Raw genomic sequence first — 12,605 nt, forward strand, 5'->3', positions numbered from 1 at the left:
TAAATATTAGAGGAAATATGTTACTGGCTGCGTCATCAAGTTTTACTTTCAATGAATGGAGTAATTTCAGTGTTCAACTTTGTACAACAACTGCGCACTCTGTTTCAAATAGTTCAAAACAGAACAAAGGATAAATAATTGAAAATAGTTGTAACTCAGTAAATTTTCGTTTTTCTTAATTAATAACACTAGTATTGGAATTGTTTCTGCCATTTCTATATTGTTACAGAGTTTCTATAACAAGTTCTGATTTCAGTTTGTTTTCAGTAACCATACATATTATATGCCCTTCATACTTAGTTAAATGTAATATTGCCATGACTTTTCGTAATATCCTTATTTTTAGTACGTACCTACTCAATTTTATACTGTTCTGATTAAATATAAGGAAGGTTAAGGAGCAAAAACTTAAACTGAACGTAGAAATTAAAGTATCGTCTATGCCATCATGTTCTTTTTGTATTTGCCACAACGCGTCGTTGTTATCTTTTGAACCACGAGACGAATTATGAAAGCGACCACTTTTTAGAACCATCAACCGTTATTGCACGCCTCATAAGCGAAGCGTTGAGGTGGGTACTACTGTCACTTCGCGCAAAACATCTGATTTTTCAAACTTAAAATGTCTTTATGTATCATACATTGCACTTGTAAGATAATACATACACACACATATTAAGAAAAAACACTATTTTTAACGTTCATGATATTTTTGATGTCATTTTTGTTATTTAAACTAGTTAAAAAACAGTTTAAAAAAGTTCTGTCTTGGACGTCCGTGTGTCTGTATGTGCGGATCCTTTTTCTTGTTAACACGATAGCGACCGAAATACTTTACTAATCGAGTCTTTTTTTTTCTCTTACGCTTGAGTATGCTCAGGAATAGAACCCTTTCATTTTTCAGGGTCTGATTCGATGTGGTTTAATTGTTATTAAATAAACAAAAATAATAATTAATAAATATTTATTAAAAAAAAATTATGAGGCGTGCACTTTTGGATTTTCCAAATTATTTGCTATTTTTAGCTCATTGAATCGATTAACTTCCCCTAAACACAATTTCTGACTCTAGTTTAATGTAAGCGTAAAAGCTAAGAGATCCATCATCTTTTATTGAGCCTACAATTTGTGTAGCGTCTGTGTATTCTGCGGAGCAAAAACCTTTTATAGTTTAATCTCGTAACGAAATTGCTTTCTCTTGTTATGTTCCATTGAAGTTTTCGAAAGCTTAGATAAATAGAGATGAAAATGTATTCATAATTTATAAGATCTTAAATATAGACCATTTGTCATTTACTCGTATATTTGTCATTGAATCACACCTCTGACCTTTTACAGTAACTGATATTATTTTAATCTAAAAATATTATATTATATTAAAGTGACTTCGCTTCTTTACGAAGTTCTATGATAAAAATGGAAGTTGAAAAAGTACAGGGAAACTGTAAAATATTTCAGTCAATCTTATTCTTATTGCGAAAATTACGTTTACCCTGAACAATAATTCTTAAGCTTCCTAGTTTAAATATCGTCTATCCGTTGATCGCTACAATTAATGTGTAAAAACCGAAAAATCATAAGATAATTTTCACTATTTACTAACGGAAATTTCGGAAAAAAATGGACAAAAATTTGGAAATTTTCTCATTAAAAAATACATTCGCTGCATCCAATTATTCAACAAATTTTAAGTTAATCACAATCCAATTAAGCCGGCTGACTGACACTCGTGACGCAACACCAGTCGCGTCCAGGCGATAATGAAGTTTTTTTCTTCTACCCTCCATTAAGCTTAAATAGATCCCGCACAAAGCTCTTAATTGTAATTTATGTTTTGTTTTTAGCAATTTCATCAAAACAACTAAACGTTTACGAACAAAACCGATATTCGTATTTAATACTAATAAAACTTTAAGACTTCCTAAATACCTACCTATAGTTAGGTGGTAAATACAAATTTGTAAATTAAAATAAAGTTTCCCTAAAAAGACACCGAACTTTAAATGTTAAATTAATGTAAATTGGACAAAAAAATAATAAAAATGCTTTACTGGCTTTATCGAAAACTTAACAAATTAAATTACTTTCCTACACAACCACTCTTCAAAAATCTTAAACGCATTCAAATTCGTTGCATAGTTTTAAAGATCTAAGCATATAGGGATAGACAGACAGGGGGAATTGACTTCGTTCTAGACTGTAGTGATATTTTATTTAAGGGGTACCTATACTACGTACTACACATCGTAGTTTTTTCCATTTACAGACTCACATGGTTACATACATGGTGTTCACAGCTCGATGCTTGAATGTACTAGTTTAAACTGACTTTCGCAGCTGTTAGCAGCAAAATGTTAGTTTGTCACAGGAAATAAAAACGTCCATAGTGACAGTGACAGTGGGTACATTGATATGGAAAAATTCTAGCTCGAAAGATATATTCTCTGGTATGCAAAATTTTTAAGCAATATCTCTTTTTTTTTGTTTATGCTTGATAATTCCAATGAAATTATCTAAAAAGCGACAAAAATATTGTTTACATAGAACCACAGACATGTATCAAGATAGACTAAGCGAGTGTATGTACTTCCCGTGTCCAAACTAAGATTATGAAACTTACTTGACGCTGGCCTACACTCAGTCCGCGCTTGCAGTTCGCCAAGGAAAGACGTGAAGCTGAATAAAGTAAAATGCCGAATTACGCCGTTATAAACTGTAGAAACTCCACAGCTGTGAGTGGCCGAGTTAGCAGAGATGTTTCCTTCCACCGGTAAGTAATTTTCTAATCAGAATATGCACTATTTATTTTAAAATCAAATAAAGAATATCTGTGGAAAACGATCGTGACAAATACGGATACCAAATCATACGAAATGATTCGGAATACATTGCGGCTTTTACTTGGCACGGTAAAGATCGAGTCGTATGATAACAAGCAATGAATAGCGTCTTCTCATTTTTCTGTTCTCATTTTTCTGTCCAATTTTGTGGTTAGTGATGTTCATTTGATGCAACAGTTCTCGATTCTAATCGATTTTATAATCGAACAGAAAAATGATAATTTGAAGGAGCAATTTTTCAGAAAAAAAGGCATAGATTTTTTTTGTCATTTAATACGACTTGACCTAGAACTTTTAAGTATTTTAATACAAAGGTACTAGAAATAAATATTATGACATGGACGCCATTAGTTAAAGTGTCATCTTGGGAGTTTTTTAAGAAAACTCCTTATTGCTTAGACTATGTTTGTTTTTTCAGTTTTCCAAGTAACCCGAACATAAAAGAAAAATGGATTGATGCAACGGGACATAGAGATTGATTGATTGACAGTTTCATTACTTTCTTTCGATGGCCTCTCTAGTACGTAGTACACGGTAACTCAATGGGCATATGTAAGAAAAAGCTAAAACACATTAGTTTACTTGTTAGAATATTAAAAGGTTTATAAATTTATTTTATCATTCCTCTGTCTATGGTAATTATCATTTTTCTGTCTTGAATCGATTTAGTAATCGATTACGATTTATTTATTTAATTACCTCTTAGACATAGATCTAGTTTGATCTGATTTCTTTCGATTTACTTCGATGGGATAGGACGATACTAGAATCGCCGCGGGAGTGGCGTCCTAATCGATTTAGCGTAAAATTAAATTACCATCACTAAAAAGCGCTCGTGACGTCATAACGCGTCAAGGTCAGTACAAAAAATATGACACGCTTGGTTTTCATACAGATCGCGGTACTTGCGTAGTCTATCTATGTCTGTGCATAGAACGAAGTCTGTAAAAAGAAATAAAAGTAAATTTCTATCCCTGTAGTTGTCACATAAGGTGCAAAAACTACTCAAAAATAGAAATGCTGCAGCTTGAATAATAAAGTTATTATGATGTTGAATCGTTATGCATGTGAAGAAACATTCGCGAACGTTATATCAACCTACAAGTGTCAGCAACACGAATTATACCGGCTTCAAAAGTTAAACAACAATCTCATACTTCCGCAAGTTTAAATTTCATAACAATATCACATGCGTACAAAATTTTATAATTATTATGTAAATTAGTGTTTCGCGGGCCCGTTCCTAATCTCATCTAAATATTTAATCCTTTTAAATGAATAATGGGTGTAATACGCAATTAGCGAAATCGCATTAAGAGACTTTTCGTATTAATTCTCGAAGGATATTTATAACATTAGCTTGTAGTATTTCGTATTTTGCATGGTTAATCTTAGCTCTTATACTCAACGTCCTCTACGGCAGTGTTCCGCAAAGTGTGTACCGCGGCACACTGGTGTACCGTGATCATTAGTTGGTGTGCCGTGGAAAAGTAAGGTTATCTTATAAAATTATTTTTAGTAAGTAAGTAAACCTAAACAAATCACGCGAGCGCACGTGCGAGGCGTTTTGTTTCGTTCTGTGATTTCGTTAGGCCGAGCAGCCGGCCGCCGGCGCGTCGCGGGAGGCGGGGACGGAGGCTCGCCGCCCCGCTACCCGATCCCAATCTCTCTGGCTTACAGTCACCAGATGGTCACCAGCTGTGGTCACCAGTACGAGTCCGCCGTTTAAATTCACCGCACGCTTTTGTTTCGTCGCGTATTATTCTATGCGTAAAATAATTGTTATAGAATAATGGATAAATTCATTAAGCGTAGTGTAAGTTTGTCAGGTGAAAGTAATGAAAAAGAAATAGACTCAATGAAAAAGAAACCCAAAATTGTTCATCGAAAATATGACGAAAGCTACATAAATTACGGTTTTACATATTGCGGAGACGAATCTTGTCCTACCCCAAAATGTCTTGTTTGCGGAGAAACATTGGGTAATAATTCTATGGTGCCCAGTAAACTAATACGACATTTAACTACTAAACACCCATCAGTAGCCCAAAAAGACAAAACGTATTTTCAACGTTTGAGGGACCAATCGAAGAAGCAGGTAAATCTCATGAGTTCGTCTTTCAAAACCTCAGCCAAAGCACAAAAAGCAAGCTACGTAATCGCTAATATGTTAGTAAAAGCTAAAAAGCCGCACTCTCTTGCTGAAACTGTAGTTTTACCTGTCTGCAGAGAAATTGTCAAAATAATGATTAGCCAAGAAGCTGCTAAAGAAATTGAAAAAATACCTGCATCGGCAGAAACAATTTCACGTCGAATCAATGACATATCTAATGACATTAAATCGACGTTGATTGAAAAATTGAGAGTTAGTGGAGTTTTTGCGCTACAAGTTGATGAGTCCACTGACATCAGTGGTCACGCGCATCTCATCTCAAATGTTAGATACATTGATGGATGTGAATTCAAAGAGGACTTTTTATTTTGTCTGCCACTGCCTAACCATACAACTGGTGAAGAAATATTTAAAGTAACCGACGAATTTTTTAATGAGAATAATTTAGAATGGCATAACTGTATAAGTGTTTGCTCGGACGGCGCAGCGGCTATGACAGGGAAGGTTAAAGGCTTTATAGCTAAGGTTACTGAAAAAAATCCTGACGTTCAAAAACAGCATTGTTTTTTACATAGGGAAGCTCTCATGACGAAGTCTCTTCCTGACGATCTATTGAGTGTTCTTCAGGAAATTATCAAAATCGTCAATTATATCAAGTCGCGACCGCTGAACTCTCGTCTTTTTAATGCACTGTGTCAAGAAATGGGGGCAGATCATCAGTCACTTTTATTTCATACAGAGGTACGATGGCTTTCTCGCGGTAAAGTACTTTCCCGAATTTATGAGTTGAAAAATGAGACTGAGATGTTTTTGCAGTCCCAGGGTTCTGATTATGAACATTTATTTAAAAAAGAAGAATGGCTAGCAAAACTTGCATATCTGACGGATATATTTGCTCACTTAAATGAGCTCAATAAAAAAATGCAAGGCAGAAATTCCAATATTTTGACATCGTCGGATAAAATTGAAAGCTTTCGTAATAAATTGGAACTATGGATCAGTCTCGCTACGAATGGTAATAATGAAATGTTCCCAAATGTCATGGCAGCTGATCCAGAAAAAAAGGTCCAGGCTTTGATTGTCAAACACTTAAAGCTTCTTGCAGAGAAAATGAATTTCTATTTCCCTAAGCGTGATCTGCAACCTATGGACTGGGTTCGAAATCCATTCTCCGAGAACATTTCTTTCGGCCACTTACCAATAAATGAGCAGGAAGAACTGATAGAAATGAAAACGGATCGCACATTCAAATTAAAATTTTCTGAAACTGATTTGGAACAATTTTGGCTATGTGTGAAAAATGAATATTCTTTGCTTTCTAAGCATGCTATTGCAATACTTTTGCCGTTTGCAACGACCTATTTGAGTGAATTAGGATTTTCGACTCTTACCACAATAAAAACCAAAAAAAGGGAACGCCTCAGGACGATCGACGAAGAAATGAGAGCAGCCTTGTCAGCGATTACTCCAAATTTAGACCGTCTATGCTCAATTAAACAGTCTCATGTTTCGCATTAAATATAATGTTTGTTGATTAATAATAAAAGTTGATTAATATTACTTAAAAACTGGTTTTTATTTTGTGGTGTACCTCAAATTTTTTTCGTTTTCCTAGGTGTACCTTGAACACTAAAAGTTTGCGGAACACTGCTCTACGGCATGCAGTTTGCCAACTTTTATTTTCTTAAAACCTAACGTTCCGACTCGTAATCAATGTTTTTTACCAACGTTCCCAAAAACTACGTTGTTAAATCGACTATGTTTAATACAATTTTTAGCCAGGAATAAGAAACGTTGAAATATTCCTGTTCATGATTTGATGTTGTAGAACCTACAATTTTAATACAGGCTCAATTTTTATACCAATTAGTTATACCATTTCATATTTGAAATGAGATAATTTATATCAGTATTTTTTAATTACGAAGCACACATATTGCCAAGTTACCAGTCATTAATAGACTGACCGCATGTTATTGGGTTTCCACAAATCCTTTCCTGATCAATGAGTACATATTGCGACTAACATCCCATATATAACTGTGACACTTATCCTAAATCTCACGATACGATATGCCATCTTTGAATGTTCAAACATAGGTAGGTACTAAATTTCTTAACATCTTTACAGCCTAGTGACCGTTTTATTGTGCATCAAAAGACCTTGATAGAAGTTCTTCAAAGAGTTTATGAGTCGGATACGTCGGTAAGAAATCAATGATGACATTAACATTAACATGAAAACATTTGCCAATAACGAGGTGTTTGGTTAGCCCTGGTTTTGTTCCTTAGTAAGAATTGGTCAAGAATCTTAATGATGGCCTAGGTACATGCATATGCTAATGCAGGAGTGGATGCAGGTCTTGTTGTAGAGGTAAAGCATATACAGCAGTTTGCCAATACGAGTATATTTCTACGGACGAACACAATAATACCCTTATATATTATGTCTTCTCTAATCAGTCCTTATAAATTATAGTCTGTTTTTCTTTACACCATATTATAACAGTAGGTATCTGCTAGATGATCCTTGTGAGGGAAATGAAATGTTTATTCCATATTATTCAGAATTCAGATACATGTAAGTTTTACATACGAATACAACTTTTACATACGAAATCTGTTAATAACTAGCCTGATGCATTCAGTTCATTACGCTCGACTGTTTATTATCACACGCGTTTCAAACTTGCGGCCGACGGACGTGTGGCGTGAGGCGATGCATGTAATACTCTAATAACAACATAATATATTATGTGTGCAGACGTGTGACAAACCCTCTGGTTAATATATTAGACTACGTAGACTTAGGAGAGTACTGAAATTATTGTTGTTATAGGATGTTTACCATCTGCTTCTAATATTATAATTAATTAATTGCACCTATATGAACTTAATTTAAAACTTGGTTATTACTGTCATTCATATAACCAATATGTTGCTTATTTTTCTTGCGTTTTCTTATAACCGTATGACCTTTCGCATTAGTCTCACGACTAAGAGCAGCTTTCGCTCTAAGCAATTTGTATAGGTTCAGAACATTTCGCGTTTCAAACGAGCTCCACGTGGCTCATACGCCGTGATGAAATCTTACCATTTATATTGAAGTGCTCTCTGTTTATCCATTGTCGACAATCACATTCCCATCAGAGTGATGAAGGAAGATGGAATTTTTTCAACCTTAAATTTTCGTAATTTATACAAGCGAACCAGTTCAAACTGTTTGTGTTACATTTCGGTTATTATTTTAATAACGTGCGCGGGGAATATTTAGTCTTTCCACGTGAATTGTAACCTTATTTCTCTTTGTATTGTATTAAACGCAATTTAATGGTTCTCGAGCAATTAAATACTTACTCGTAATTTTTAAAGGCGGCTGTAAAATTTTAATTTTATAATCTCACTTGTTGACCCGATTAAAAATTAATTAATTTTATAATGTTATGATTAAAATCATTAACTCTGTTATATTCAAATTCAAATTGCCTTTATTTGCTGAATGTAGTTACAAAGCTGAGGTACAAATTTTTGTGATTAGCCAATTTATTAACCTCGTCCGGAATATATTTACAGGTAGTTTCTTAAAATCGTCTGGAATTATAGGTAATATAAATAAGAGAAGATAGTTAGAATTTCCCATATACCACTATGAGGAAAAGAAACCCAAACATTCGAGATATAAGTTTTCACATATCGATATTGACTAAGCCTCTTTACATACGATATTTACACCTTCCAGATAATCCAATATTGTTTCACATGTCCTCACACGAAAACAGTTCGTGGGATAAATCCTGATTTATCCTTCTTTCTGTCAATGCTTATGAGTGGTGATTTAGGTTATCTCTGTCCCTTTTAGTGACACATTAGATGATAAGCCGTATTTTTGCTGTTATGTAATATTTAATGTGAAAACAGATTATTAATTTTACATGAATGATTCTCGTTTATATCTTGAATCGATGTGTTGATTGAATTGAATTTAAAATTTGAAATATTATTGGTTCTTTAAAATATACTTGTACCTGCATACGTATCTATAGTCAACCGTATAGATAAGTGTATTCAAACTATTTATTCGCACAAAATAGGTATGTAGCTCTCTACCTATAATAAATGACATCACTACATAGTATAAAACAAAGTCGCTTTCTCTGTCCCTATGTCCCTATGTATGCTTAAATCTTTAAAACTACGCAACGGAATTTGATGCGGTTTTGGATTGATGCGGAACGAGTGATTCAAGATGGAAGGTTTTAGTAAATAATTTATTAGGTTTTAGACAAAGCGGGCGAAGCCGCGGGCGGTAAGCTAGTGACAAAATAAATCACAGTTCGAACGTTATAAGTAAAATCAGAAATAATGAAATCAGATGAACAATTTGTAATCCTATTGTTTCCCAAGGAGCGTTTTTTTCTTTACTTTCTTCCCGCCATTTCTCAAACGCAGTTTTACGTAATTGCATTCTTTGATCTTCGTATTAATGTCGTATATTAATTTTCACGCTTTCTGAGATGGAATACGTTTTAACTAATTGAGAATATTAATCATTTTAGGGCATTTTAAATTAAATTTCAGCAAATGCCTCTTTAATAATAGACGAAAGAAATATTATAATAATAATTTTTAAAACAAGTAGGTAAGTACTTTTATTATTAAGGGTACAATCCAATTTAAGCGGCGTAATATTTTTAGCATTAATTAAAATTAACAATGTAGTTAGGTAACTTTTATAGCGTTAGGTACATTTTTGCCTTGTTTCATTTTTATCTCGTTAAATAAATCAGGATATTGTAAACCATAAAGTGGTTTTTATAATAAACAAATTTAGAGAATCAGATTATTGAAGTACCTTCATTCACTTCACCCGTTCATTATATTTAAATGTTGTTTATAAAATAAACACACTTACACAAAAAGTTTTATTAACACGTTCAGTACGGCATCGGGTCGAAAACACCTGAAGTGAACTATTCGCGCGGGCCGGAGGGAGATTTCTATTGCTATCGCATGGGCCGGGGTAGTTTACTGTAGGATTTTTTGTAGTGAGAGTGTGACAGATATATTGACTGGTATTCTGCCACTAAATAGTACCCATAAAAGGAAAAATATTGTATCGGATCTTAAAGACCTGATACGGCCTGCAAAGAAATTTTGTCCTTGCAGGACGGATATCGGATCTAAAAGACCCGATGCCTGATAACCCGATAGCCGGCCCTTGGTGACAGGTCAGTTAATTAGTGATGTGCATAATAATTAGACGTTGCGATATTGTATTGATATCTATTATTATATATCTAACAAAATTTTACGATTATGATGCGGCAATGGTAGCCGTGGTTGTGATTTTTGATAGTTAGAAAAAACATTTTTTACAAAGAGAAAAACAAATTTTGGAAAATAGATTTTACATTTTTATAGTGATTCCAAGAACTTTTTGATTCACCCTCGTATTGTCATAACTGTTATAATGAAGCGCATACTGTTTTTGAGGTAAAAATAAATTGATTTTTTTTAATTATATAGTCGATTCATTTGACATCACTAGCAATCGTATTCACTAGTGCCGGGATCAGGTGTATAAGATCCTATAATTTTACTACTTATTTAACATCATTTAATGATATTTTTTTCAAAAACGGGTCTAATGTTGTTATGCAGTGATTCAATAACAATACATTTCAAGAAAGAATATTCAAAAAAGTCTTCAACTGGATGACACATTTGATTTTAATGTCAAAAGGTGTAACAGGTCCTTTCCACCTGATGCCGGCCGTAAATGAAGTTCAACAACAGGTCTTGTAAGCCCTATGCCGGCCCAACGATAAGTAGCCAAAATCGGGCCCCGTCTTGAACGTGTTAAAACAACAAGCAGAAACAATACAAAGTGTAACTCATGGATTAATATTTACCATTTTTAAATATTTCTCCGTCAAATGATCAACACAATGTTCAAGTGAAATTTTAGTAACTACTAACTATATGTAGTGCATATGTCACGGCTAAAGGTAGGTGAGAACATAAACTTAAGATTAGCCGGCTAAACTTAGGTTTATTTTCGACGAGGTGTTAATGTTAGTTTGTTCTATCTTTAGCCGGCTAAACTTAAGTGTAACCGCAGGCCCGTGGCTAAAAATGTCGGGGTGGGTAGATTTGGTTAGCGCCGGGCCGGTGGAGGGCTTGAGGGGCCCGCACAGTGCCAGAAAACACTCGCCCTGTTCCTTACATGTATTATAGTAACCAAATCTACCCACCCCGACTCAGGGCAGAAAGCTGGTGGCTAGGTTAGGTTAGGTTAGAACTCTTAAGACCCGCACGAGCCGAGCGAGCGCAGCGAGCGTGCTGCGGCAGCAGCCGGCGAAGTGCCAGAAAACACTCGCCCTGTTCCTTACATGTATTATAGTAACCAAATCTACCCACCCCGACATTTTTAGCCACGGGCCTGCGGTTACACTTAAGTTTAGCCGGCTAAAGATAGAACAAACTAACATTAACACCTCGTCGAAAATAAACCTAAGTTTAGCCGGCTAATCTTAAGTTTATGTTCTCACCTACCTTTAGCCGTAACACATATATGCACTTCAATTTAAACAAGAGTTTAAATACAATTAAAGTTTTCAACTGCATTTAAATTTAGATATGAATTGTATATTTTCATAAGATGTTTGTTGAACGTATTAAGTTTCATGGCGGCTTCAATGCCAGTATTTGTTGGGAAACACTACAGTAAATCATTCTGTAGAAACCGCACGTGGCAGGAAATTGCTGGAAAAACGTATGTTATACAGAATATAGACGAAAATATTGATAAAGAGCAGATAGAATTTACTGCCTCGTTGGTCTACCGGGTATTTTGTTACTTTTAAATTTGTATGGAAACACAATACATAAAAGGAATTTGATTTTCAGTCTTGTTTCAGCAATTGTGTGTAATCAAACTTCAGCAGTTTCACTTGCGTAGTGAATTACAGCTATATGCCATATTCTATCTTTGGGCAATGTTTCATCCAAATTCTATTACTATAATCAATCTCTGTGGCTCATTACGATTAGCAATTTTCAGCGAATTCCCACAGTGCGAGCGGCCTCGCGAAGCAATTGCTACGCGAAGCCGTTCGCTCAATAACCGTGTGCATAATGTTGTAAGTATATTAGTAACTAAGCATGTGTATTATCACCTCCATCATCATCATCAGGTCACTCAGGGACCGTACCGACAGAGATTCTTCGGTGTAAGTCACATTACAAAGTTTTTTCATAATACTAGTTTAATTCCTTCACAAATGGGAACGGTAGCGATGAGATACAAATTTCAAAATGCAAAGTCTCGCGTGGTAATGAAAACACTTAATATAATGAAGCCATGAAAACATTCGATAAGAGTAAATCGAGGCTATTTACCGGCCAGAAACGATATAGTTCATCACAGCATCGCTTCACCGCACCCTCGATAATGTTATAGACCTCGGGAGATAAAATCTTGTTTCCGAGATAATCATAAATTGGACTTTCATTACGTACGTGAATTTATGATTTGTTTTTGGTTTTAGACGTTGTGTTTAATGCTAAATATATGATTCTGGTTGCATATTTTTGAATTCAATAAGTATTTTAAACTTTTATTTGAGAAAATATTGTTAAATTGATAAGTA

General features: G+C 34.5%; 2 protein-coding genes across 5 annotated transcripts in view; one reads left to right on the top strand and one right to left on the bottom strand.

Moving 5' to 3' along the window:
* Positions 1-12,605, bottom strand: part of LOC149908559 (inactive angiotensin-converting enzyme-related protein-like) — a 149,162-nt gene that overhangs the window by 28,976 nt on the left and 107,581 nt on the right. The window lies entirely within an intron of this gene.
* LOC149908560 (SCAN domain-containing protein 3-like) lies at positions 4,633-6,471 on the top strand. Its single transcript, XM_090102216.1, has one exon. The coding sequence runs from the start codon at positions 4,633-4,635 to the stop codon at positions 6,469-6,471; it is 1,839 nt and encodes a 612-aa protein (XP_089958342.1).

Source organism: Colias eurytheme, chromosome 5, assembly GCF_061535395.1.
Source record: "Colias eurytheme isolate Ceu_HAF_F1 chromosome 5, ilColEury1 Martin Lab GWU primary, whole genome shotgun sequence".
Taxonomy (NCBI): Eukaryota; Metazoa; Arthropoda; class Insecta; order Lepidoptera; family Pieridae; genus Colias; species Colias eurytheme.